This window comes from Acromyrmex echinatior, chromosome 2 (genome assembly GCF_024713525.1).
Source record: "Acromyrmex echinatior isolate Ae372 chromosome 2, ASM2471352v2, whole genome shotgun sequence".
NCBI lineage: Eukaryota > Metazoa > Arthropoda > Insecta > Hymenoptera > Formicidae > Acromyrmex > Acromyrmex echinatior.
Window position 1 is genome coordinate 12,137,023 of NC_141853.1, and position 26,763 is coordinate 12,163,785.

Here is a 26,763-nt window from a genome sequence, read left to right on the forward strand (position 1 = left end):
TATTTACTTCATAATATCGTAATTACCGTTAAAGTGGAAAAATTTTTCAAACAGCTATACGGTGTAACTTTAAAAATTGTATCTATAAATATAGATTTATATTTAGAATCTATGTGACTACTGAAAGCAATATAATTTCCAAACATTAATAATTAATACTTTAGAATTGTTAAAAACATAATATTTGCGTTAAAAGTATTTTTGTTTATTGCATTTAACTTTATAATACATAAATAAATATTGATTTTATATAAATTGAACTAATACATAAGGAAACGAAATTAATGGTATATAAAAAAAATTATCAAAATAATGTTTCTTACTTTATATATTGTTATACTTACATTTTGTGGAAATTCTGCCCGTTGCTTTTTAGGAGACTCATGTACCATAACCTCTTCTGTTGCAGGTGGACCACTGGCTAATCGTTGACCAACATATGCACTTCCACCTTGCCTTCTTAATTCATAATCAAGATCCTACACCAAAAGTAATTTTTTAATTACAATTTACAAACTTTTAGTTATTATGCATGCATGTATCTTCTTGGATCGAATATCTGCTTGGATTTTTTTTAATATCACTACCTTATAAATTTTTTTAATTATTTAACTTTCATGTATATATATATATATATATATATATATATTTATTTATTTGACATACATTTTATAGATCTCATTGAAAAGAACGAAATATCTCGTAAACAAATATTTATGGATTCTTTATGTTTCAGCAAAGACTTACCTGGAAAGGAAAGGATTCTATATTGTTTTCCTTTTCTTTCGTCGGCGCCGGACATTTGAAGAATTCTTCTAACACTTTCCGTGTCTCTGAAAATTCATATAAATAGTCGAAGGTGCTACCTCCCGGTGAGACAAGACTGCTTATATTATCAGCAGGCAAAGTTGATGGCTTTAAAGAATCTTCCTCTTCCTCTTCGACTTTTGGCGATGGAGATGAAGGATGTATAGGCTGATCTTCAGTGTTAATATTTTCTATCACAGTCTTGTCTACTACGATTTCTGCAGAAGTATCTTCCTTCTTGAAATGTAAGATACATGGACGAAGTATTAGAGACTATTAAGCCATTTGATATAATATTCCATAAATGATATATATATTTTTACCTCATTGTGATTTGGTGTTGTTGGCAATACTCTTTGAGGGAAACCAGGCCTCGGTGTCATGTACATTGAAGGTGATGATAATAAGCTAGGAAGCTGTGTATTTTCACGAACTCCATAACGTCTCGGGCTGCCAGAATACTGAGCGATTGGTAATTCACCAATTACTCTCGCAACCTTATGATTACGTTCTGGAGAAGGAGAATCTGCTTCGCAATCACTCGCTGGTGTAACAACCTACAAAAGTTAAAAATTTGTGAAAAGTTCTTTTCTCAATTAAGAAACGCACGTGTCTGTTATGCATATTACTTTGAAAAATTCTGAAGTATTGCGATGATATGCCGTCGTCGGACTAGGAGTACTTCCAACGCTGGAACTCGGTGGTTCCGGTGCAATACGACCTCTTTGCGAATCGTCTGTCTCCAAATCTAGATTCGTCGTCGTAACTTGATTCGTATTGCTCGACGGCAAATTGAATCGCAACCCCCCCTTCCAATTATCATCGATATCGTCAAATACCACAACTTCGCCGTCGCTGACAATAGCCATACTTCTCGCGGGGGTGTTGTGATTCGATTGATAATCTACGCAGCTCTTTGGTAATCCATAGTCCAGATCGGTAATACTTTTTGGTATGGTATATTCTACATTATTGCTATTCAAGATTGAATCATAATTAATTATGCGATTGCTGCGGTTGCTTTTAGGAGAGTCGTAATCGAGAATGGATTTTGTAGCGTTACGTCGCACCGAATGTACTTCGGAGGCAAACACGGTCTCCGTCACTTCTCGATTTGCACGTTGCTTTCTGGTTTCACCGCATCTGAAAAAAGTTACAACAATTTATAGAACACAAGAGAACGTTATAGACAATAATAATAAGATCTTTGTACAACAGATGAAATATAAATTTAATTACCGACTTCGTAGCTCCCATATGGTCTGCGAGTTAGGAGACTTATTATTCTTCTTAACAGACAACTTATTATCAGTTTGAATATTATCCTCGTTATTTATGGAATTTGACGCAGCCAAAAATCGCGACTTTCTAGCTGCCACCTTCCCTCGGCTCTGCGAGAATACCTCTCGGCCACCAGCGATTTCTATAATTCTGCAGGACAATACAAGAACTATTACATACTCATGACGATTTATATGACTGCAAAACAGTCCTAAATTATACGTTGGTCATTTTCATCTTATTTTATTCGAATTTAATGCTCGTCAAAGTTGTCAATGTTCACGTATATAAAATTAATACTCCAGTAAGGCTCAGGTTCGTTTCTGTAACTTTTTCCATCGAATTCAATATATTTTCAACATTCAATCGAAAGCAACTTTCGAAACAGATGACTCACGGATACACGAACGAAATATTCTACAGCTGCTCATTTTTATAAAATCATCATTAAGCTCGGAGCGTTATAAATCTCGACGTCAGATTCGATGAGGTCAATATTTGTACAATGTATAACTGCATCGATAAGCGACATTCTCTCCGTTGTATCGTCAAATTGTGCACGTGGACGATTACAAGTGGCGAATCCCCGAAACTCGACGTCAGATCAGACAACATTGAACACCTGACTGACCTGACAGGCAGAGAGAGAGTTAACCCCAAAGTTGACGCGTGGAGTGTTCCATGTTTTACATTTCCACGATTACATTTAATTCGATGCGCTCGGTCGGACCGATTCCAGCCTCACGCACAATTTATCAGTCTTGGGAGTAATACGGCCCTGTCGGCATCTGGAATGCTTTATTGAAAAATGTTCATCGGGTCCGCTGATGCGGAGATCACGACGACAAAGCGTTCACGACGAGGAAACGTGTGTAGTATGGTGTAGTATAGACGAAAGAAAACGGGCGCGACTTTTAAGCCCCGTAACTCCCGTGGCGCCCATTTGGATGCGCTCCCGTCGCCTTGAAGCAGTTGGAACTTGGAACGACTCGGTCTTATCTCCTCGACGATTTACGGACCAACCAACGTCGGGAAGAATCAATGACGGATCAAGATCGACCGCGGGCCCTGAGACACAAACAAACTCCCTCCCGCTGAATATAAACTGACAGTGAGTATTTATAAGGATATTCAGGATTTTTTTCAGGGGAGGGGAAGGAGTTTTTATCAATTTATTATCGCATAATTTTTTGCGTCAATAAATTGTTTTTTTTTTTTTTTGAATATTTTAAAGCTTATATCTCCTGGCTTCTGATTTTAAATGAAAAAAATATTAGGTTTTGTTAATCATAATTTTTAATCACAAATTTTGGAGGTGTTTTTGAATTCCCAAACTCTCCCACCTTGAATGTGTCTACGGCAACATTTTGTATCACACAATGCTACAATTTCCTACTCAATAGTATAATTATTATGTATAGATACAGCATGTGTTTATATATCACACTTAAAATTATGATATTAATGCAACGTTCTGGTTATATATTGTTTGTTAAGTCGTTTCTTCAATCAATTTTATAACATGCTTAAAAAAAAGAAATAAATTCTTTTTTTAGTAGGATAATGAATTTAATTTAAAGACTAATGAATTTTGTTTAATTTGTAATAAGTATATTTTAAGATTGTTACCACATAAAGAAAATATTCTTTGTTCAAGATAATCGTTACTTAAAAGAAAGAAAGTAAATTGAGTAATCACTTTTCTCAGAAATAGAATGATATTGCTCCGTGTGCAACAGTGAAATTCTCAGAACGTTTAAAATGAAGATAAGTCGAACTCTATCGCTAAGGCGCATATCGGATGTTCAGGCGCATATCGGGATATGAGCTAAAAGTTTAGATTTAAAAATCCGTCGGGTATATCGGGTAATTCCGCTCGTATGTTGCGCGCGTGAAGTTTCGCCAATAATGGACAACTTCATGGGATAATTTGAAATTATCGGGTATCCGCGCTCGCCGACTATACCCGAGCAAATGCGGATCGAAATACGGAACAACGGAAATATCGGAAAATAAAAGGTACTCGGACGCGCGTCTATCTACATACGGATTATCATTGTCGATAAGCGAGTCGCTTTTCGAGTGCCAATCGATTAGTAATGACAAACCGATACCACGTCGGAAATTCTTTACAACTTGTTTCATTCATAAAGACATTAACGTTTCTTTATCTAACTATGCGCACCTTTGGGATAATAGTTTCCGCTTTAGAACAAGATATATATTAGGCATCATTACACGAAAAGAACCATTTTGTTAAATGATTTAAATAATATTTATCACATATTCATATTGTGTCATATTTTTTTTTATTAGAGTTTAAGCAAAATCCTTTTAAATGAGCCCTGCTCAACTCTAATGACTCCAATATTTACCAGAAATGTGATTTTTTTTTTTGTTAAATACGTTGAAACATGTCGTTGTAAATCGCGAATAGTCGCGAAATATTACTGCCGACGAAGACGTTATTATTCCGTCGCGAGAAGCCACGCCTGAAAAAAAAAAAAGAGGAGAAAAATATTTGCCGAACGCAGATTACACCGTCGCGGGCTTATTGACTTGTTTGCTATACATCGAATAGCCCGCGCGACACATTAACGGCAGACGCGAAGAAGAGCGGCTGATATTTGACTGACATTTCCGTTGGAGCATATCGTCGGTATTAAGCTTGAAATTAACGCCCCATTGAATATACATGGACATGACGCGCGCTGGAATCCTCACTGCTCTGTGGAAACCTCTGTAGAAACTGTATCGGCTATCGAAACCGGGCGCTCGTGTCCGTTGTAGATACACAAAGACCGTACGTCAAATGGACTTTCATCGTGACGACGGACACGTTACATCGCGAGCGAACGCTCGAATTTAACGTCGCGATACGACACGTAACACACTTTTGCGTGTACACAAGTGTTCGCACACGTCGGCTTCCGCCGCCCGTTATCGATTCCTCCGCACGATTTAACCGTTTAACTTGGTAATTCAAACGCCCCACAATTAACTTTAATTTCTATTTTAACACGTTTCCTTTTTAAATATTGAAACTGTGACTCTTCTCTTCATTACTATTCATGTTTCATTTTCGTTATCTAAATTTTTTAAGTACATTGTATAGTTATATGGTTAATTATAATGTTATAATATATTGTGTAGAGTTCATAATAAGTATTATATGTATCTTCGAATTTATTGAAGTCTAAAGGAAAATTTGTGCAATCAAAATTACACAGAAGGAGACTGTCATGTTGCGATAACAATATTTGATCAGGTGGAGGCGCTTTGAAGATTTCAATATTTCAGTATTTTCGTTTTTTGAACAAAATTACATGATTTTTTTTTAAGTAATATATATGATATCTCTAAATATTTTGCTATATAAAATATTCAGATGAAGGTATCAAAAAAATCAATCAAAGTTTACAAGAGCTTTTATACTTTATTCTTGCACATTTTAACATGAAATATAAAATATCTCGTAAACTTGTATTAATTTTTTGACAATCGCACCTCAACACTTTTATACACTGAATGATAAGTTGAATTAATTGATATAAAGAAATTGTGCAATTTGCAATATGCAAACGTATCTTTGTGAAAATCAGCTGTTTTTACCTTGAAATCTTCGAAACGTCTCCGCTTGAAAAAAAATTATTATGCCATATGTTGCCCCTTTCATGCTATTTTGGTTACATTTTTCCTCTTTATAAATTCAAAGATATTTAATTCAAAGATATTTAAAAAATAATAATTATTAAGACACTCTGTGTAGAGACTGAACAGAGTACTAAATTAACTCAATTCTCCCATATTCCATTCAGCTAATTTTTGAAATCCCATTAACTACAAATATACAGAAAAGAAGATATTTAGTATTCACTAAAAGTTTGTTGTATTTTCATCTTTTTTTCTATATTTTAGAACATTAATCGTAAGTATTTTATGATAATATTTTCATATGTATTCCGAAGTGTGGCGATTGAAATAGCAATTTATTACATACGTATGGCAAAGGTAACTAAAGTATAGCACTTCCGTTGGTAATAAATATTCCGGAACTGTCGGTATTTTTCGACACAACATTAATTACATTTCTGCAGAACGTTAAGTGATTCTTGATTACCTCGAATCCCGAAGCTTATAGCTAGGGCCTCCCTTGGCCGAGGTCAAAATGTACACAGGGCTTCCCTCGGGTCCGCTATCGTCTTGCTGCGATTGTCCCTGATGATCACTACCCGGCAGACTACCGTATTGTGGCGCGTCCTCACTACGTCCGGACGCCGAGGAGGAGCTCGACGAAAGCGGCTTCGTGGCGTGCGGCAGTTGGCCCTCGACCGTGAAACCGGGCACCACGCTCGCCGTCCTACGGGACAGCGAACCTGATTTTTTTCTGCCATTCGCTCGTTTCCTATACCTACGAACGTAACTTGGCACTCTTAACAATCGGCAATCGGTGAAGGGAGTACAATTACAAAAAAAAAAGAAAGAAAGAAAGAAAAAGAAGAAACGTTCCCGGACCATCGTTTTATGATGGGAATCGACAGCGCACGTTTATTTGATTATAATTGAGGAGTTCGATGGAACTAATGCGACTTCGACCTATTTCTCCAAAAATTTGAAATTACATTTAAAATTATATTAAACAGTTGATAGAAGAAATTTACTCTCGAAGGTGTGCGACGTATCTTCGCCCATAAATCTAATTATGTTTTACACTCCTCTCGCGATGTAGCTTTTCATCTTCATTCCGCACGCCTGCGCTCCATCTGGCTCCTCAATTACATAATTAACCATCCTATAATTTTGCATGAAACGTTAAGTGGAATAATTGCATAATAAATATGTACAGAAATAAAACCTTTCGTATCATTAATATTCCGCTCGTTACGAGCTCATTAAAAAGTGATACGGATAAAAAGATACAATTATTGTTAAATGTACTGTTAAAAACTACAATTGTATAATGTATATAACATTATTCCGCGCGTATTTAGTACTTTATATTATATATAAATTTTCTGCTCTGCTCTGCTACGTAAAATGAACCTTTATAAAATATCGACGCCAAAGAGACATGTTCTGTCTATTGATATATATGTCTTATAATATAATATTAGATTGTAAGATTCAAATTCATTCAGCTTTTTCTCGTAGTACGTTGCGGAGTTAGCTCGATTAACCCGATCGAGTAACCCCCCCCCCCCCCGCTTCGCCTTCTCTTACCTCCCCCCTCACTTGGGTAAATCGGTTTAACTTGCCTGTCGGAGGTGTCGCGCTCGAGGTCGATCATGTCGTCCGATATCGCGGAGGCGCTCGTCGACGTGTTCGTAGAGGCGATGGTGACAGCGGCTGTTGCGGCGGTCGCGGCGGTGACGGTGGTGGTGATAGCGGCGGCCTCCGTCTGGCAGGGGCTGTCATGCGGCTGCTGGCTGCTCTGCGTGGAGGCCCCCGGGGCCGGGGGTGGACCGCCCCTAGGCCGGCATTTCGGAAAGAGTCGATTCAAGTCGGCGTTCTCCAAGATCAGGCTTGTCATCGCCACGGCGCATTCATGTCTCGCAGCAGGATGTCCATTCTGCGGGCACAGAGAGGATTTCGCGCTGTTAAATGCGGCGTGGATGAGACGTGACGTGGATGATCTGTTCATGCGTTCCCGCATTTTAAGATAGGTGTATACGCTGGACGCCAGGAGGCGAGAGACGTCTCCTCGCGTCATCTCTCCTTGTATTCTTCAACGTCTCACGAATGTCTCTATCTACTTGCACATGTGTCGTGTAAAGTGTCCAATGATATATCCGTTTTCCTTCTCGGAAAGATTGAAATGATATTTCTCTTAAAAAGAAAATATTCTAAAGATAATAATATTTCGCGTATTTAATATGCTCTAAAAAATATTAACACAGCGTATACGAACTATTTTCATTGATAAAAATTATTAAAAATTCTCATTTCAATCTCTTGTGAGAATTTTACATGAGAACGACTTTTCTGATTTCCAGAAATAATAAAAGGCGTTTGTGTATTTTTTTTTTTTCTTCATCTATTATAAAATCATCTCGCGAGTTTTAAGGAAATCTTCGCACGATATTCCGAGTGCAAAGTGTTATCTCCAAGAGAGTAAATCATATTTTTATTTATGTAACTCTCACCATGATGTTTATGTCAACGAGATTGGAGGATTATATGCATAAATACCGCACGATGTTTGATGTTAAATCCGTATCCATATTTTTTTGGATTGTGATGATTCGCGCTACTAGTTTTAAGTCCCCTGTAGAGAAAGATCACTATTACAGTTATCTAAACGGGTCATCGTGAAAATGTGTGTACCACCGCAGTTTCGAGTACCTCTGTATACGAATGAAAAATCTCTTCCCTTTGCTCTAACGGGGTCGTACTCGTGCGAGAACAACGCGACACTCAAACCGCGCCGCCACTCGTGTGCACGACATCGAAAGTGTTATACTTCATACAGAGCCGCGGTGTTCAAAGGGGATTGGAGCACCGCATGCAGAAGGGTTGGGTCAGTAGTGTATACGAGGTGAAACACACAGAGACTGTAATATATTCGAACGTGCAGCCGGTTGGCTTCTTGCGTGCCCAAAATTATCGGAGGTAGATTATCCAAAAGAGATTTTTGCGAGATACATCGACATTGATCTCAAAATTATTCTTAAATCGTTAAAATTTAAATTGAATTTCAATCATGCTAGATTTTTGAAAAAATATGCTTCCGCGAGTGAGCTGTTTTCATTGATGACAAACATTATATTTTAATCCTCCCCTGAAAATCTTAAAAACACACTTAATTATAAATTCTGATAAACAAATTTCAGTTTGTAAAAAATAAATAAAATACAATCTGAGATTTTCTACTTTCATTACAGTAAAAGTTTTTATACAAAATTTTTTCTAGTTTTTATATTAGGTGTTGGAATTAATTCGTAGCGTTTTACAAGTGATGGGAAGTACTTTCATTAATGTATTTTTTAATGCTCATGTGAAATAAATAACATTCTTTCATTAAAAACGCTACGAATTAATTCCAACACCTAATACAATCTCCGAAACGATATAAAAATTTGTACTGAAGTTCGAAGACCTTAGGATGCAAAGGGTGGAAATTTCACACATTGCCGACGTAGGATTAAAATTATTACAAAATTATGAGAATTTTAGATACGAATGATTTTTCCAATTTTTCAGAAATAATAAAAAATACTTGTTTTAAAAAAATCTATTGTAATAAATTACTTACGAGCTTTAGAGAATTTTTGCATAAAATTCCGAGAGAGCAGTGGTATCTCCAAGAGGGTGAATCATCTCTAATTGCACAACTATAATTACCTGTCGCAAGTTTCTTTCATTTCACAATAGGCTCGAGCGTACATATACATCGCTGGGACAAGCACAGGAAGTTTCCTCTCTTTGCGGAGAAATTTGCGAGCAAACGGTTATTCCAAAACTCGAGTTATTACCTCGAGTAGCGCCCGTTATGCGCAGCCGACCAACCCCGTCGCGAACTTTCCGCGCCGAATTTATTGTTATGCAGTAACTCCGATGCGAGGGAAGTCTCATCGGGTTCAACGTGCCTTACCCAAGATGAACTTTACGCTTTTAATTAACAATACTTTTCCCGCTCGGGACTTATAAAAATTCCGCGGTCGATGTCTCGGGTTCTCAATCGTGTTGATTCTGCTGATGACACTTACATGGTTCAACCTAGAAATTCTACATGTAAGAGTCTGTTCCCTCTATATTGTACTATTTGTTTTTGGCTTAACGAAAAATGGCAACTAGTAACTAATCACGTGATGATCAATTCGATGATAACTTAGCGCGTGAAAAAAATAAAAGGTAAGTAAGCGTGAAACGCGTTATACAATTGTGCAAGTGTAATTGTACGTGTATGGTATGTGTACATTTTCTATCAAACTGAAACATTGGCCAGACTCTTATTTCTAGGGGCTCTAGTTCAATCTATTTCGAAAAATATAGAAAAACGTTGCGCATTCAGATGTAAGGTAACCGCGAATTTAGTTTGAGGGACAGATGGTAAATAGAAAAAGAGTAACTCACGATGCAATCGCGTTTATAAATAAATATTGCATTTTCTGAACCCCCCCAGGAGATTAATTGTTGTATTTACTATACGTATCTACTGAAAAATATTGAACACTTGGAGAATACTGAATCAAGTTTAGAACGTGTCACAATAGGATGTTTCAATTTTTTTCTCTTTTCTTTTTTTTCGAGAACGTATCCTGATTCGTCATACTGAAGGGAGGAGATACCGTAATACGCGTGCATGAGTCATCGTACGCAGCGTATTCAATTGGTGAGTTGAGCATGAGTCAGCGCTGAATTGCGGAGCGACGTAAAGGAGCGAGCGGACACCGTATATTCGCTAATTTATATTATATACCCCCGCGTTATATATCGGCTTCATTTACGGAAGCACGTAGCTGTGCGAGGAACGGCGCCGTTTCGAGGGAACGCCGCGCCGGACAGGCACGGGGCGTTATTAGTTTCGCATAGCTGAACTCGATTTATCCTTTCGCGTCCGCCCGTCGCCGCGGCTTGGCATCCGACAGGTAACGTATTCCCGTCGGTCGTTTCACGTGGCATTTTCTAAACGAGAGACCGTGGATCCGTGTTCTGTTACATGTACCCAGTTTCTCCCTTCCTCATTGGAGTATTTTCCCATTGAAAAGCACGAGAAGGTAAAGAATAAGTTTACGTAATAATATATAATGCAAACAGTACCGCATGGCTGTTGAAGAAAGCACGATTTGTTCTATAAACGGCTGCGTGACTTTTACGTAATACGATGTGTAATGCGTAAAGGTACGTACGCGATACAAAAGTAGAATTTGCCACGTGATATCTGTCACGGTCTCATTGTGTTCCGTCTCATTTTTCGTAATTCGGTGGAAAGATTCGACTGCTCTTCACCGGACGCCAATGTGAAGCAGCCGGAATTACGGAAGCGACGCGAGCGAACGTTGGCCCAAATAGCGTATAATTCGTCCCATAGAATCTAGACCTTATGCACGTAGAACTTAAGAACGAACATTCCTCCGTTCCTCGACAGTGATAAAAGTACGCTTTCGCCTACTTGGCGCGGAAGCGGGATGAACGAACGCCGACGCGACGGCGTTACCAGCCTTCTCCTCGTTCTATGTAACAATGGGACCTCCATGAATCTTCCATCATATATATGACGGGACATGTGATCACCTACTGGAATGGAGGAAGATTGCACCGGCGAAGCTAATTTTACCCTAAGAGAAATGTCCGTAATTCTCGCTGTGTGTTCCAGCGTGAAACACAGATGTCTGATCATCACCTCCCATTAGTATCATATTTAATCACGAGTCCGCAAAGTCTGTTGTGCTTATACCATAAAAGTTTCAACTTTATATCACTTTTTATATCATATATATTAGGTGCGCAACTAAGTTCTCGCTGTTATTTTGATGAAAATGCATCAAAATAACAGCGAGAACTTAGTTGCGCACCTAATACTTTTTAATTTTTCTATAATACAAGTTCAAACGACGAATTTTTGAAGAATTATAAAATTGGTATTAGTCTAATAAAGTAAAACTATGTGGTCGAGTACTCTCACAAATTTATAGACCGATGGCTGTCGCAATAAAGATCGAAAACGGCGGCGGGTTTTCTTGAAAATATGGGAGTACGCTCTATAAACGATTTCATTCCACCATTTTCAACGTAGTCTACCAGCCATTAATCTACGATCTACAGTTTAACGCAGGTTCAGAAACGACTAGGGAGGGGAGACAATAGACGGCATATGTATAGACCGGCTGTCCCAGTAACTCTTCGTCGTGCGATTTCCAGTGAAACTACAGCGGCTACTATCGACTCGCTCTTGTTTTCGAACTCTATCACAGGCGCCTCCTATTGGACACAAACAAATTTCTTGCAGCTCTTAAAGAGCTTAAAGGGGTTTGCTCGGAACAGCAAAATGGGAAATTCTCCATGGAAATGGCTGAGATAAAAAGTATGAAATACATCACTCGCGAGTCCCACATATAAATCTAAGGATACCCTATTTAGAAAAAAAAAAATGGTTAAAATTATGATTGATCGAACCTTTTTTGAACTGCGCGTGGTTCTTATACGGTCCGAAAAGTTTAATGTAACTAAACCTGATATCGAAACTCTAACTAGACATATATTTCAAAAGTATAAAAGTATATATAACAGACGTTTAATTTTCATTAATGTCAAGCAGACTTTAACAGAGTGTTAAGCTAGTTTGACGGCCAAGATATCTAATAATTAAATGATAAATCGTGAAAGAAAGCATCCGGTCAAAGAATATACTTTAAGCCAATTATTTACTTCGAAGGTTACTGCAAAATACTGCTACTCGATAAAAGAAAATTAATGGCTTCCATGGAACAATGGACACGCAAGAAGTCTGATTGAAAGTCTCAAAAGGAAAGGCGTATTTTTCTACGGACTTTTCAGAGATCTCCGTTACTTTTTCAAGCTAGTCTCCTGGCTCACCCCACGAGCTTCAAGAGGACAACGAAGCAACGTGGTACGCTTAGCTCCGTTAATAATCCCGCCTTCATTGTGTCAGGGTTGAGAGAAACGGTCGACTTAGCCAACGTGCGGGATATCAGCCTACAGTGAGCCACACGAACGGCCGTAGGTAGGACGCGGGTTTTACACGGGTCTTCGTGACAGAGTTAAAATTATTTTCGCCCAGGCTGGTTGGTCGGTTAGTCGGCTGGCAGCTACTACAGGGTGAAACCGGTGTTGGGCTCGTTGGCGTGGGACACTGCTGCGAACGGACGGTATATCGCGCGTAACCGTGTAAGAGAGCGAGAGGGCAGGGTGGGTGGGCGCACAGAGGGTGGTCGAACACGAGAAAACGGGAGGGTGGTAAAGAGGCGAAAGAGAGCTGCCGGCGCGGCAGCGAGAGGGAGAAAGAGTAAGAGGAAGGTAGGGGAAAGTAGGGAAGGAGAAAACGAGAGAGTGGGAACGAGAGGGTCTGCTCTGTGCTTCGCTGAGCGTGGAATCAATAGGGGGTCACTGGCACCAACAGATACAATCGGCACATTTTGAATCCCACCGCGCCGCGCCGCGACGCTCGACACGCGTCGTCATACCGCGTTTTCTTCCTGCTTTCTCAGAGGGAAAAAAATGTTTTTCAAACGACTCGAACAATTCTCTGGTGGTTCTTTTTCTTTTTTTATAAACGCGCGACAATGGCGTATGCAGAGAAGCGCCGTGCCATCGCTGACGATCGATTATCATAGACAAATTCGTCTGCGTTTTCCCTCGAGTACTCACGAGTACTTTGTGCTACAGACGAAGTTCGTTCCCACCCTGTGTAACGACTACTGTCGAACGGGGAGAAAGGCCAACCCTCTTAGATGGTAGCGACCCGATGGCCACTACGTCTTGTTTCATAGAACCGCAAGGGGTTTTGATATTAGACTTGATAACGAAGAATATATTATAAATTGATGTTTTCGATCGTAATCGATAAACAGCAATTTTGTACCTCGATTCGATTTAAAACTCGTCAGCAGCGAGCTCATAAATAACCTGGTATATTAGAAACTTACGGTGTTGTTGATAAGATATTAATTCTCTGATCACGATCCGACATCACAACTTTTGTAATCTCGTTAAGCTGATAATTTTGTAAAATCGATTTTTCGATCGGCGAATTTGTAGCTGCTTGTTATCCGATTCCAATATCGTCACAGTATAGATAGAAACGCACTCGCGCGCGAGGCATTTTAAAATATTGATGCTTATTAAAAGCATCGGCCACTTTCAAGATGGAAAGTATTGCTACTTCCAAGATGCGTCGACGGAGCGAAAACTGAACATACTGAAATTTCCTAGGTGTATCGATACGATATATACGTACATGGATCGCACGGGAACGATGCAAACGCTTAAGTGTTTGGGCTCGAGCCAATATACAACGTGCTGAAATTTATGTAGCATCGCTTCAATCGCGAAGGACTCCCATCCGCGGTTGTCTGCGAAACGCGCTGCAATTACGGACAATCACATTAGCCTTGTTTTCGGTTTTATCGTGTATCGTGAATTATGATCAGTATGAGTGTACAATGTAAAATTTTTATGAAGCTAGCATCGTTAAGTCGATCGTTAAGCTCGACTGTATTGTCTGTCGTGCATGCACCCTACCGTTCATCTTGCAGATATTTTGCCAAATTCGGAGATCGATTTGCTTCGGCAAAATTAGTCGTCGTCGTCGTCGTCGTCGTCATTACCCAAGTATTTTAATTCTTGGAATGAGACACATTGGCGATTCAATTTTAAATCAACATTTAAATATCAATTCACCGAGCAAGATTTCTAATATAAATTTTCATGTTTTTTATATGTCGCTGTATAATGGGATAACACATTAATTTATTGCTCTTGGCAAGAGTAATGGTTATACAAGTATCAAACAATAATTAATCGAATACGACTGACACTTTTTGACTTAATAAATTAGGCTGTATCAATACCAGTTATCTGACGATCACAATTAATTTGTCAAACGCATTCATTTCTATTTACCCATTTTTTTCCTTTTTTACGTGATAATGTATATTCTGCTTCTTTAAAAAAGCCGGATCACGGATAAATTTAGGATAACTGAATATCATTTCTCTTTTGAGAAAAACTAAAATTTTCCATTAGAGAAACAGGATTTCGAACACACGTCGCGGTCTTTTTGCGAAAACTAGAATACCGTGTTAAACTCTTTTTATTCTCCGCGATAGCGATCCGAATATATCGTTCCCTTTTTACAAAATCCGAATACGTATGTACAACGTCGACAAGTAAATTTATTAGCAGAGCGAAATGTACGGTGCATCCGTACATCTAGCTGTACCTTTTATCACGCAATATCTACCTATCTCGGTTCTCCGTATCTCGCGATCCCGTAAAAAGCCGCGACCAGCACCTCGAGATTTCAGCAAATCCAATGAATTTCAAATAATCCCGCTTCTCATGGCCACTTAAGATTATTGACATTCGCCACGACGACGTCTGAAATGCCCGACGCGTTTCCATAATCCGATTCAATTAAAAAGAGGACGTCTTCGAGAGGAAGGAGGAGGAGAAGGAGGAGGAGAAAGAAGAGGAGGAAGAGAATAAAAGAATCGGATCAATTTCACGATCGCGCGAGGCGAATGGCCCATAATTTTATGCTCGTTATCCCAATTTCCTCGGGGGGGGAAAACTTTGATTCATCAAAGGAAAAGTTTGCAAGAAAAAGAAAAAGGATCGTAATTAGTCAATTCGATAATCAACGTAGACTTCGGATGATTTTATTGGTGTTAATTCAATGGCGTGTAGTACTGATCGTTGACACGTGGGATTTAACAATTATTTGTACCTTTCGCCGAACTCTTCTCTTTTTCGCTATGGCGGCTTTCTGCAGCTGTATCTCTAAACGAACTAAAACATTAAATGTAGTATATGAATAAAAGATGAATTATTATGAAATTATCGAATATCCCTTCAGTCACAGATTGAACGTGACAACGCGCGAAGTTGATTCAGAGAAAGCTCATCTATAATTATAAATATCATATAGTTTTAATCCTTTTTAAGATTAATTCGAAAAATCAATAAGTCTCATCAAGCCTAATTTGTTATTAATGTGTTAAAAATTACGCGTTAAGTAAATTTTTGTTTAAATAGAATCTAATTAAGAACCTAATTTAGTGGGATACGTATAATTTCATCAAACGTATATTGGCGCCGTCAAGCAACGGGCCTCTTTCATCCCTGTGGCAACGCTGCAATTGCGTCGTTGAATCAATTTATGGAATTTTATGAAGTCTCGTGGAGTATCAGGCCTCCAGTAATAATGCTACGGATCTAATGACTTTAATTTAAAAGATCGTGCTCCTGCCCGACGTATATTGTCGGATCGCGACGAGTTATGGCATGCTTCATACGCGGCACGTCTCACCATGAGATATCACCAACGGTCGGCACAAATTAAAGGGGTAAATAATAATAAAGGGAGGAGAGAGAAAGAGAGAGAGAGAGAGAGAGAGAGAGAGAGGAGATACAAAAAAGAGAAAAATAATATATTCGAAACGCCGCACTCTAATGATGCAATTTTCAATCATTTTACATATATAACAGATATACGAAGAAAATTTGACGGATTAATTAAGAATATTGACGGATTATTTGCGTATTTAATTTTTATTAAACTATATGAATATATAGGATATTCGGTAATCTAATTTTTAAAAAATATGAGATAAGACACATTTTTTCTTACTCGATTTACTCCATTTTGTCGTGAAATATTTAAAAACTCTTGAAAAATAAAACAACTTTGTAGGAGCGCATTTTTATTTTTCATAGAGAACGTACTTCATAAGTGTTTAATATTCCTGAGAACACATATTTTCCCTGCTTCATTCATTAATAATGCTATTTAATTTTTAATGCAAACTACTGAAGTGCCAGATCTCTGTTTTACCTTAAAAATTATATATATATTGAGAAACGTTGTATACATTGAATATGACACGAATACATAGGTATACCATTACAGGTATAGAGAGAGAGAGAGAGAGAGAGAGAGAGAGAGAGAGAGAGAGAGAGAGAGAGAGAGGGAGGAGAGGAGAGGTCGTCATGTACCAGGTACAATAAAAAAATCCTTCCGTGTAAGTTATATATAGCTCTTAGATGAAAGATGCTATTATGTTATTGAAGCGAGAAAGTATTTGAGAAAATAACTGATCGTATTTTCTAAATAAGATCGCTGAGCGCAAAAAAATATCAAGATATCTAATAAAATGTGACAATTGTTAATCTATATATATATATATATATATATATATATATATATATAGAGAGAGAGAGAGAGAGAGAGAGAGAGAGAGAGAGAGAAAGAGAGAGAGTAAAATGTGTAATAATTAATAAAATTGATGTGAATATCTTATCAGAATGATTCATCACTTCGATGACTCTGATATTGACGTGACATATGTATGAAAAAAAGTCTTACGTTTTGTCCGATTTGTATAAAATTAACTATATATTTAGTTTTGAATTTTGAGAATAACTCATTCCACTTATGATCAATATGTAATTTGACGTGCCATTAATCAGATCTATTTTAGCAATACATTCATTACAATAAATTCGATAGAAGTCTAATGAGCACGTTGATAAAATAAATCTGATTAATGGCTCGTCAAATCATGCATTAATCACAAGTGGAACAAATTATTCTTAAAATTGAAAACGAAACACAGGTATAATTTTAAAAATAAAAATCGGATAAAATGCGAGATCTTTCTTTTATATCGATAATCACAGATAATCATTGAAAATTACGATTAATACATCGTCATTTTGGAAAGATATTAATATAATTTTTTTCCCCAGAAGCGAATATATCTCAATTTAGAAATTTACCTCGTCTATTGATCTTGCCATTTGAAACAACAACGTCGAGCGGAAACCGAGTGGAAAGAGCTCTTCGGATTTAAAAGACAACCTGATATACTTCACCCACTTATAATCTTGTAATAACGTATAGCACAGTGTGGGAGTTAATATTACCTCTTCTTACGTTATCCGCTTGTCATTCGGTTCGCCGCCATCGTCGACGGTCAACAGATCGATACAACCGGCGGTCCCCTTTGGAAAAACGAAATTCAAACGATGTAGATGTCGGTTACTCGTCAATGTTACACGCCAGGATGCGCGATCGATCGATTCGGAATCTCAATGGACGGATAAACGCTCCCTATTTTTAGCAGCCGAATGTCGCACTGGATTTCAGGTCGAGCTCACACCGATATACGTTACCAAATGAACTTCTCGCCACCTAATTGTCGCGCATACTGTGATATGATACGACTCTCATTGCAACTCATATTGCTCTCTCTCTCTCTCTCTCTCTCTCTCTCTTTCTCCTTCGTTTCTCCCTCGTTACGAGAATATAACGATTTGAAACTAGACTCTTTGTCCAGAAATATGATAGGATTTCTTACCGTTCGAAATGACGTTTCTTAGCCTTCGGATATGATAAATTAGTCTTAACAACCGACATACGTCGATAATTATTTTCTACATTTACCATAGGTATATCAATATTTAGTCAATTTAGTCTACTCTTAAAATTGCGTGCTGTATTTCACTTCATTAACGGAATTTACATTCTAGTTAATATTTCGCATTAGAATTAGATAATTAAATTTTGATAAAGACCTTGCACTAAATCAGAATACAGGAAAGACGACGTATTGAATCATTCCACTACAATCAATTCTATTCTATCCAGTTACACAAATGTCGCGCATTTGCAAATTCTGCATTGGCGCAATTCAATCGTCCAATTGTCAAACGCAACAAAATTCTCTCCTCGTTACGATACATCATTAACTAGCTCTCAAAATTTTGCCATCCCCTTTGACATCTCGTTCCGCAATTATATACATATATATAGACTCACGTGTCAATATGTCTCCGGCCATATCGAACGTCGATACCAGGCTGATGATTCACATCTACGAATTGCAGGGAGAAGACGGCAAGACATCCCCCTATAGTCCTATTCTCATTCTGGATTTACGCTTCGGCAAGCGGAAATACCTCGAGTATAGAAATAAAAAGCTAAAGGATTTTAATCATTTAGCCATTCACTGTCAACCGTTCTTTATATTTAGATAATACAGTTTGGGATAACAAACGGATACAATGGTGCAGCTAAAATTCTTGGGCCTCGTTCACTTTTTAGCGATAAATAACACATTATTTGCCGAGTGCGAACGTGACATAACAGGCAACGCATAAGACTGTTATGCCAGAGATTTCTCGGATTTCGATCCCAGGTAGAACCGAAAAATTTTTCGAACGCTCGTAGCTTCTCTCGGCAATGGCAAACCACCGACAATATCCTTGCCATGGCACTTCTCTATCCTAAACAAAATCGTCGTTCGAAATCGACGTTAAACTATTCTTTATGTATGACTATGTACAATCATGGTACGCACCATAGGCATATGAGAGAAAAAGGAAAAATGAAAAATTGCGGAAAGCCAATCGAATCGACAGAAAGCGAAAACGAAACGATGTTATCACGACGATAGGTCAAACCCGACTCAAAAAGAGAAGATATATTGGAATTCAAACAGCTACGACTATCAATTAAAGATAATGAAGCATTCATTATTTTCAATGGTCATGGCTGTCAGAATTCTAATATATATCTTCTCTTTTTGAGTATAATAATAATTTTCATTATCTTCCTGCCAACTGAAAAGAAAAGAAAAAGACGAAAGATGAACTGTGCAAGAAGTTCCTCATTCAGCCGAAAAGAATAAAATTCTGCATTAATGACGCAAATTTTAAATATAAAATTTCAGCTGGATATATTATCGGATATTAATGATATCCGGCTATCCGACCAGATAGTACAAAAATATCGGATACCGGATATTTCTCGAATATCCGGTGCATCCTTACTATTTATTATAGTGCAATTCTCAATAAGAATTTTCAATTGAGAATCGAAATTTACTGAAATTAAACATTTATTTTGTATAATAATTCTCTATTGCTTTGGTCGCATCTCATGATCTGTACGTATAGTAAAAAACGCGCCGACGGCGATTATTTATGTCCGAGCGGAACGGGGAAGCATGCAAATAAACTCGTTGAAACAAAGGGTAAGGTATTAACGACGCGATTAATTCCGTCGAGAGTATTTTTCCGCGGTATTGTGATTTCCGCGTTTAAGCTCTCGGAACGACACTGGATTCAAGCGTTGAGTAAGGTAGGGAAATATAATATACGTCATAACGTTTCCGTAATTTAAATAAATTACACAATACAAATATTGAGAACTTAAACGTCCTAAATAACATGAAGTATAAATATAAAAAGAAAATATCGTAATTTCATGTACGTTTTTACAAAACGTGTATATATATATATATATATATATATATATATATATGTGTATACCTGCTGCTGAAAAAAAACCAATTTAAAAAAATTCACGTTAACTTTACCTTTCAACATTTCCAGATTTTTGTTTTAAGGCGCAGAAATTTTTGCAAAAAAAAGCCTGACTCGAAAATGATACCGTATATTAAATTTCTTTTTCCGCGTGCCTCATTAATTTCTTTTATTTTATATTCTCTCCATATTGCGAGTTTGAGATTAACGAAAGCTCACGGCCATTATTACGCGCGTGCACGTCGTAACGTATTGTTAGTCTGTCGCATCTTGGTAGCGTTATTGACAATGCCCGATGCACATGCAGTATCCGCTTTAGTGGCGCGCTTTAGATGCGAGCGTTGCTACAACGCATCATCCCCAACGGCCCTGTCCTATCCATCGTCGCGTATTTTTAGCAGTAACGTACAAAGTGAAGCCCGATCTCTCCCTTTCTCTCTGTTTTTTAGTGCGACACGCTTCTAACGATGTGCTCCCTTCTCCCCGCGAAGAAATGCAAAACCGATGTAAACTAGATGCAGAGAGTCCCCAGCTATACTTGCCCCGCTATTTCGAACCAGGTCGGGGTCAAACCTGGAACTAGATTTTTACGATAGCTCGTCCTTTCCCTCCCCTCCCTGCCCTCCCCTCCCTCCTTGTTCCAGAGAAATACATTCACATTTATACGTTTCAAGTACATGTATAATATGATTGGACGAAATTGTGTTTTTTATATTCTCTCTCTCTCTCTCTCTCTCTCTCTCTCTCTGCATAACTTTTTATTTATCTATATAAGGATTTCCATCTGCCGGACACAAAAAGCCTTTACAATGAAGGCTGTCACACTTTCCAAATGAGAAACTATTAAAGATAATCGTAAACTCTAAATTCCTTGCAGTGAAATCTCATTTCAAAGGAATTAAAATACTGCTGCTATTAAAAAAGAATGAAAATTGCATTCTTGAATGGCAGAGTGGCTTGAACGACAGATTTTCATTCCTTTTTTTGGAGTGAGATTTCATCCTTTTGAAGTGAGATTCAATCCAAAATTAGCAAACACAACAACACAAAATAGGAATAAGATTTTTTTCATTTTTCATTTCTCCCTCCAAAAAAAAAGAGTATAATAATTTTGCTTCAAATTCTTATTCAAGAGTGCAAATTTTAAAAAATTTAGAGAGTAAAATAGCATAATATTCTATACATGTAGTACATAACGATTTAAATTTTGTTAAATATTGATCTTTTTTTAAATATTGAAGAAATTATATTAAACATAACGATAGCAAGATCGTCTCTACTGGTATTCGAGTATTCGAGAAATGCAATAGACAACAACTTTCGCAAAACTGTTATAAGATAAACGACTATTATACAATAAAAGAAGCAGACTGTCACATTTCCATTACGAATACCTACATACCGCCATTTTATGTCTGACAGGTCTTTACCTGGTAAGTAAAGAATTAATGGAAAGAATTCATGGACGGTAGAGCCCGATGGAGAGAACATGGACGACAGGGAGCGAGCTCACGGGGTGACCATTTGTTTCACTCGATTCTAAAATACAGATTGGCCCTCGTGAAGATAAAAGAACTCACTCTCAGAGAAGCGTCGTTAAGATCGAGCCCTTTTTCGTGCGGACGTTAAGATCGACGAGATTAGAAACGTACGACTCGTCTGAGAAAGGTGAACGACATCGTTACGATATAGCGACGTACATTTGCTCGAAAATTCACGATAGGTCGTCTGATATTCTACGAGCACCTGTCGGCAACACGCCACAAAAAATAGGTATACGCCAAACGGAATCGACAGGAAGTCACTCCGATGGATCGTGTACATCGAATATTTCACATATCACAGGGCGATCGGTTGTGAAACCGTGCTTGAGTTTTCTTCCTACCTACTCTTTTACATCGGATTCACAAAAGAATGTTTCCGAAATTCTTTTATGTCTTCGAATCGATATTTCGTTCGCGTCTCATTGTAATATTATACCGATTATAGTCATTACACCTCGTTACGTCAATTGTAAAATTACATTCTCCACATATTATAGAGTTTTTAATGAAATCGAATCCTTGAAACAAAATCGGACTTTCCCATCGCTATTGTTAACTGAATCACGCGTCAGAATTTTGTTCTCTGACAGTGATTCTCGTTAATCTCACTGACGGATTCTGTTCTCTGATTGAAATTCTCCGGTGAATGCAACATTTGCGAATTTTATTCTCTAAAAATGCTCTCTCTCTCTCTCTCTCTCTCTCTCTCTCTCTCTCTCTCTCCCCCCCCCTCCACACATACATATATATATATATTTTTATTTTTATATACATATAAAGTTGAATCTTAATATATAAAACTAGTCGAACAATCGAAAATACAGCACAGTAATCAAACAATTATCAGAGGCGGGTCTACGCTGTTACTAAAGCTAACGAAATTTAATATTATAAAAAAATTCAAGAACTTCCAAATTTACTTGCTAATTACTATAATTTTGAGATTGCGAGCCGCAAATATGTTTTAATCTGAAAGACTCACAAAGTATGGAAAGTAATAATCATGAATGTCGAAAAGAATCTCATGTTCATAAGTGGGTTATGAGCAGAAAAAGTTTTTTCGATAATACAGAAATCTGTTGTTTTCATTAAACTTCAGATCCTCATTTACTTTCTCTCTGATCCACCTTCTTTATGTTAAACAAGATTGTGCACAGAGGATTAATCAAACTTGATTGCACATCCTGAGGATGTCTTGTCTTTATCAAGATTGGACGGTCAACGAAGAGCATTACGCGCAGATGCACTATACGTGGTGTCGTGAATACTTTGGAACAGTATGCGTCCGAAAGAGAGGGAAAGAAAGAGGGGGTGGAGGGATGAAGAAGGGGAAGTTATAGCGTTCTCCCGATTGAAGCAATCTGGACCACTCCGGCAACAGTTTTTTACGAGCTCGCGTTCAATTAACCACGCACGTGACATACGCAACAAGAGAATGCTAAATATTTATATTTCGACTCGATATTTTACGTTATTTTTTTTCTTTTTTTACAGTTGTAATCAAATCTAGATTCAGACATTTTCGTTTGGGATACGTATAATAACCCAACAAAAAAGCCGACGTTATTTGTCATCACTTAAACGTCAAAATGACGATAAATAACGTCAGCTTGTTTGTTGGGATACGAAAAAAAAAAAATAGAATAAAATTTATTGTCTGAAAAATATAAAAATTCAAATTATTGAAATTGAATTTTCCATTTTACAACGAATAATCGAACATACCTACCCCGTGATTTAGATTGGTAGATCGGTAAGAAAAATATATCATAAAATTATAATAAGTGATATTCCTAATCTTATTATCGTGTAAATGATTCACTCTTAATTGTGTGAAGTCTGTAACCAGCTGCTCCCGTTAATTAAACCGAGCCTCCCATCGTTCCCGAACAGATCCGGATCGTTTCGGGACAGAGATCGCAAAATGAGACAGTGTGAAAAATGGCTACATACCTAAATCTTCAAATACTCTTCCCGGCTCTCCGATCGCAGACGCGAAGTCGCGGCGGACGATCAAGTATCATTCGTCGTCGCTCAAGTATCTATAGCTAGGAACGATCGCATCGCGGGGGTTATTGCAGAACGCTCGTCGACCTGAGACCTGAGACCTACGTAAGAAACGACATAGAAAACCCGTGTGAATCCCCCGTATATTGTATGTGTGCGTATGCGTGCGTATGTGTGTATGCGTACGCGCGTGCGGCTTTACGCTCGGCTCAGCTCGGCTCGCCGCGCCGATCGTTGTACGCCGCGGCCGCGGCCGCGGACGCCGCGGAATCGGGAACGGAAAATCGATCGACTCGCTGTATGTGCGTATGTGTGCATTTGCGTGCGTACGTACTGTTTACTTGTATGCGTATGTGTGCATGTGCGTACGTATTTGCATTCGCACCGAGCGTCCAAGGGGTGATACGCGTACGCTCGACGAGGTACGGCACTGTGCTGCACGACGGAAATACAAGAAGCCAGTGGTAAGACTTTGTATTGTCCAGAAATCGATGCTAGAAATCGTTCCGAGATCCCCAGGTGGGGAAAGAATTGACCAATCACGCTGGTCTCCATCCGAAATCCCGGGACGATTTTTATTTTTACTGAGAAAAAATACAATATACTAAAATTTAATAAATATTTGTTCGAATAGTAAGAGTACTATAACTTAACATTTACTTACTAAATAAATACTATATATCTGCTAAAGAAAAGAATGATAGTTAAATGAAATTAATTCTTGTACCAAATAATATATATATATTTGAATGTAGTAAATATTGAGTACCATATTCAAACAAATGTTTATTAAAATTTAGTACACGTTTTTTTTTCTCAATGCAACATTGTGAATATAAAATTGCAGGAAGGCAAGTCAGATAGCGAGCGATTCGCCTATCTCGCGTCTGCGAAAAAATATCGAGAGATTAGATAAATTGACTGAAATACATTGCCTACAATTCGCTTCTCTATTAATATCGCGTATACATTGAGCGTAACATTGAGTTCGCACGAAACGGGGGAAGGCGAGTCGAGGAAATGAAGAGAGAAGATTAGAAAGCGATAAAGGTAGAAGCGAGCAAAGTAAGCGTAACTTGGCTCGACTAGTTTCTCCCTCAATTTTACGTATATTCATCGTAACCAGTGAGAAAGCAAGCCGAAGGCGAGGAAAGCTAGCGATGCATAGTCGAAAAACGTAAGACAATGACGTAAGCAGCTGCAAAACAAAAAATGTTGATTTGTTTACTTCTTTGTGTTTTTACTGCTTACGTTTTTCCATATACTACTAGCATGCATACTATACTTATCTCGCATAAGGAATAACAGAAAAGATATACCGGTGGTTTGGATTACTTCCATTCGTGAACATCTGCAGAAAGTCGTAGCGCATCGAATTAAAAAAAAAAGAAAAATTCAACCAACGTGGAGACGGAAGCGAGCTTTTCACTCGGTCCCTGAATTAACTCCCTTTGAATAAAGTAAACAGGTATCTCGCTCTCTCTATCTAAATTTGCTTGCCTGTTGACTTTGCTTAAGGAAACGCTTCATGTTAAACTGAGAATGCGCGAAGCTGGAGATAGACAGTCAAATAACGAGATATCTTACTATTACATTTTCTCGAGGAAAACAAGCAATTCGCGTTTTTCTTAACTTAATTCTAGCGTTCCTTTTCCGTAACGATCTTACGCGAGGTTAGCTAGAGACCCTATAAGGAAACCAAGATGACAAAAACCTTTGATTAGTTCGTCAACTCTTGACTTCGTCAACTTTAATAAGTAAACTTTAATAAGAATAAGTAAAAACAAGTAAGATACAGGCTAAATTAAGATAGCATATATAAAAAGAGATTATTGTATACACTTCTTTTTCATTCTTAATAAAATTACTTCTAGCCAGACTCTATCTAGGGTCTCTAGGCGTAGGTCAAGGTGCAGATACGTAACAAATCAGCAAATCATTCGCTTACCTCTGCTCTTATCTCTTGTCAAGCTAAAACAAATAATCTGCCATCTGATTCGCCTCGTTGTCAACCCCGCGTAAATTCGGCATTGTGGCGGACGCGTGTTCAAACAGAGTCACGTTACGAGCTTAATTATCGGACGGAGGAGATGATGACAAATCCCAGTCACGTCGAAGGAATTGAACGAGAGACTACTTTTTGAAAAACGTAGACGAGCGAGACGCCTCTGGAGACAAGAGAGGGAACAGGATAGTTGCGATATTAAACATCATCAGGCTATTCGCGATCTCACGCGGCGTATTAGGAATATTAGGATCTCTTCCGGAAGGAGGGACACGTCAGTGAAGATCGCAGGAGAGAATCCCAGTAAATATTCAATCAAACTCCGTTCCCCGCGTTCGCGTCTTCGTTCTCCTTTGACGCATCCAACGTCGCGGGATCCGGCGACACGTACACGGCGCACGCATCGGCGTGAAAAATCACGAGCCTCCGTCTCCGCACGCACAACCTTACCGCGTTGGGAAATAGAGGGTCGTCGCCGTCGTCCGGACACGCGTCTACTACTCGGCACTAGCCGAGCAAGCGGGACTAGCGGGAGTCGGGACTCGGATGGACAGACGGCGATGACGCGCGCCGCGCCGCCGACGATCAATCGCGCGCGGGAGCCAGACCCGACGGACGCGGCCGAGCGTCGACGAGGAGGTGACGGCCCACGTTTCTACCGCGGGTGACCGAGCGGCCGATATCGCGTTCGCCCCTTCCCCTCCCCTTCTCTCTCACTCTATCTATCTATCTATCTATCCATCTATCTATCTATCTATCTATCTCGGTAGGTCTAAGCAAACCTCGAGGAGTCTCCGTTCTCCCCTCCCCCCCTCCCCCCCCCCGTGTGGGCGAATCACAACGCGCGTCTTCGCCCCCGTCGTCGCCGATATTACGTCGCCGATATCGGCCTCACGGTCGTTCGGTCGAGGGGGAGACGCCTGAGGGGAAAGAGTGACTTGGCAACATCCTCGCGCAGGAGCTCGAAGACGATGACGTTTGTTTCCCATCCGACTCTCTACTTGTACTCGACTACTCGCGCACTCGGGGTCGCGCGAATGCCGTGGTGCCGTGGTATCGGGGCGGCAGACGGACGGACGGATGGATCGATTCGTCGAATCGCGTGCGCTT

At 38.8% G+C, this 26,763-nt stretch overlaps 1 protein-coding gene across 15 annotated transcripts in view; it reads right to left on the reverse strand.

Moving 5' to 3' along the window:
* LOC105147129 (uncharacterized) overlaps nucleotides 1–26,763 on the reverse strand; it is a 42,275-nt gene that overhangs the window by 15,061 nt on the left and 451 nt on the right. For 8 of the 15 annotated variants that reach the window (XM_087403048.1, XM_087403053.1, XM_087403052.1 and 5 more), the window contains exons 2-8: nucleotides 7,344–7,657; nucleotides 6,209–6,499; nucleotides 2,047–2,238; nucleotides 1,437–1,950; nucleotides 1,131–1,364; nucleotides 748–1,044; nucleotides 345–479 (exon numbers count right to left, since the gene is read on the reverse strand). In XM_087403048.1, the coding sequence (XP_087259174.1) occupies nucleotides 345–479; nucleotides 748–1,044; nucleotides 1,131–1,364; nucleotides 1,437–1,950; nucleotides 2,047–2,238; nucleotides 6,209–6,499; nucleotides 7,344–7,618 (1,938 nt within the window). In that variant the 5' untranslated portion in view covers nucleotides 7,619–7,657. Of the gene's footprint in view, nucleotides 1–344; nucleotides 480–747; nucleotides 1,045–1,130; nucleotides 1,365–1,436; nucleotides 1,951–2,046; nucleotides 2,239–6,208; nucleotides 6,500–7,343; nucleotides 7,673–23,594; nucleotides 23,750–25,596; nucleotides 26,243–26,763 lie in introns of those variants that run through there. The other 7 variants (XM_087403044.1, XM_087403043.1, XM_087403045.1 and 4 more) reach the window with 7 other exon arrangements.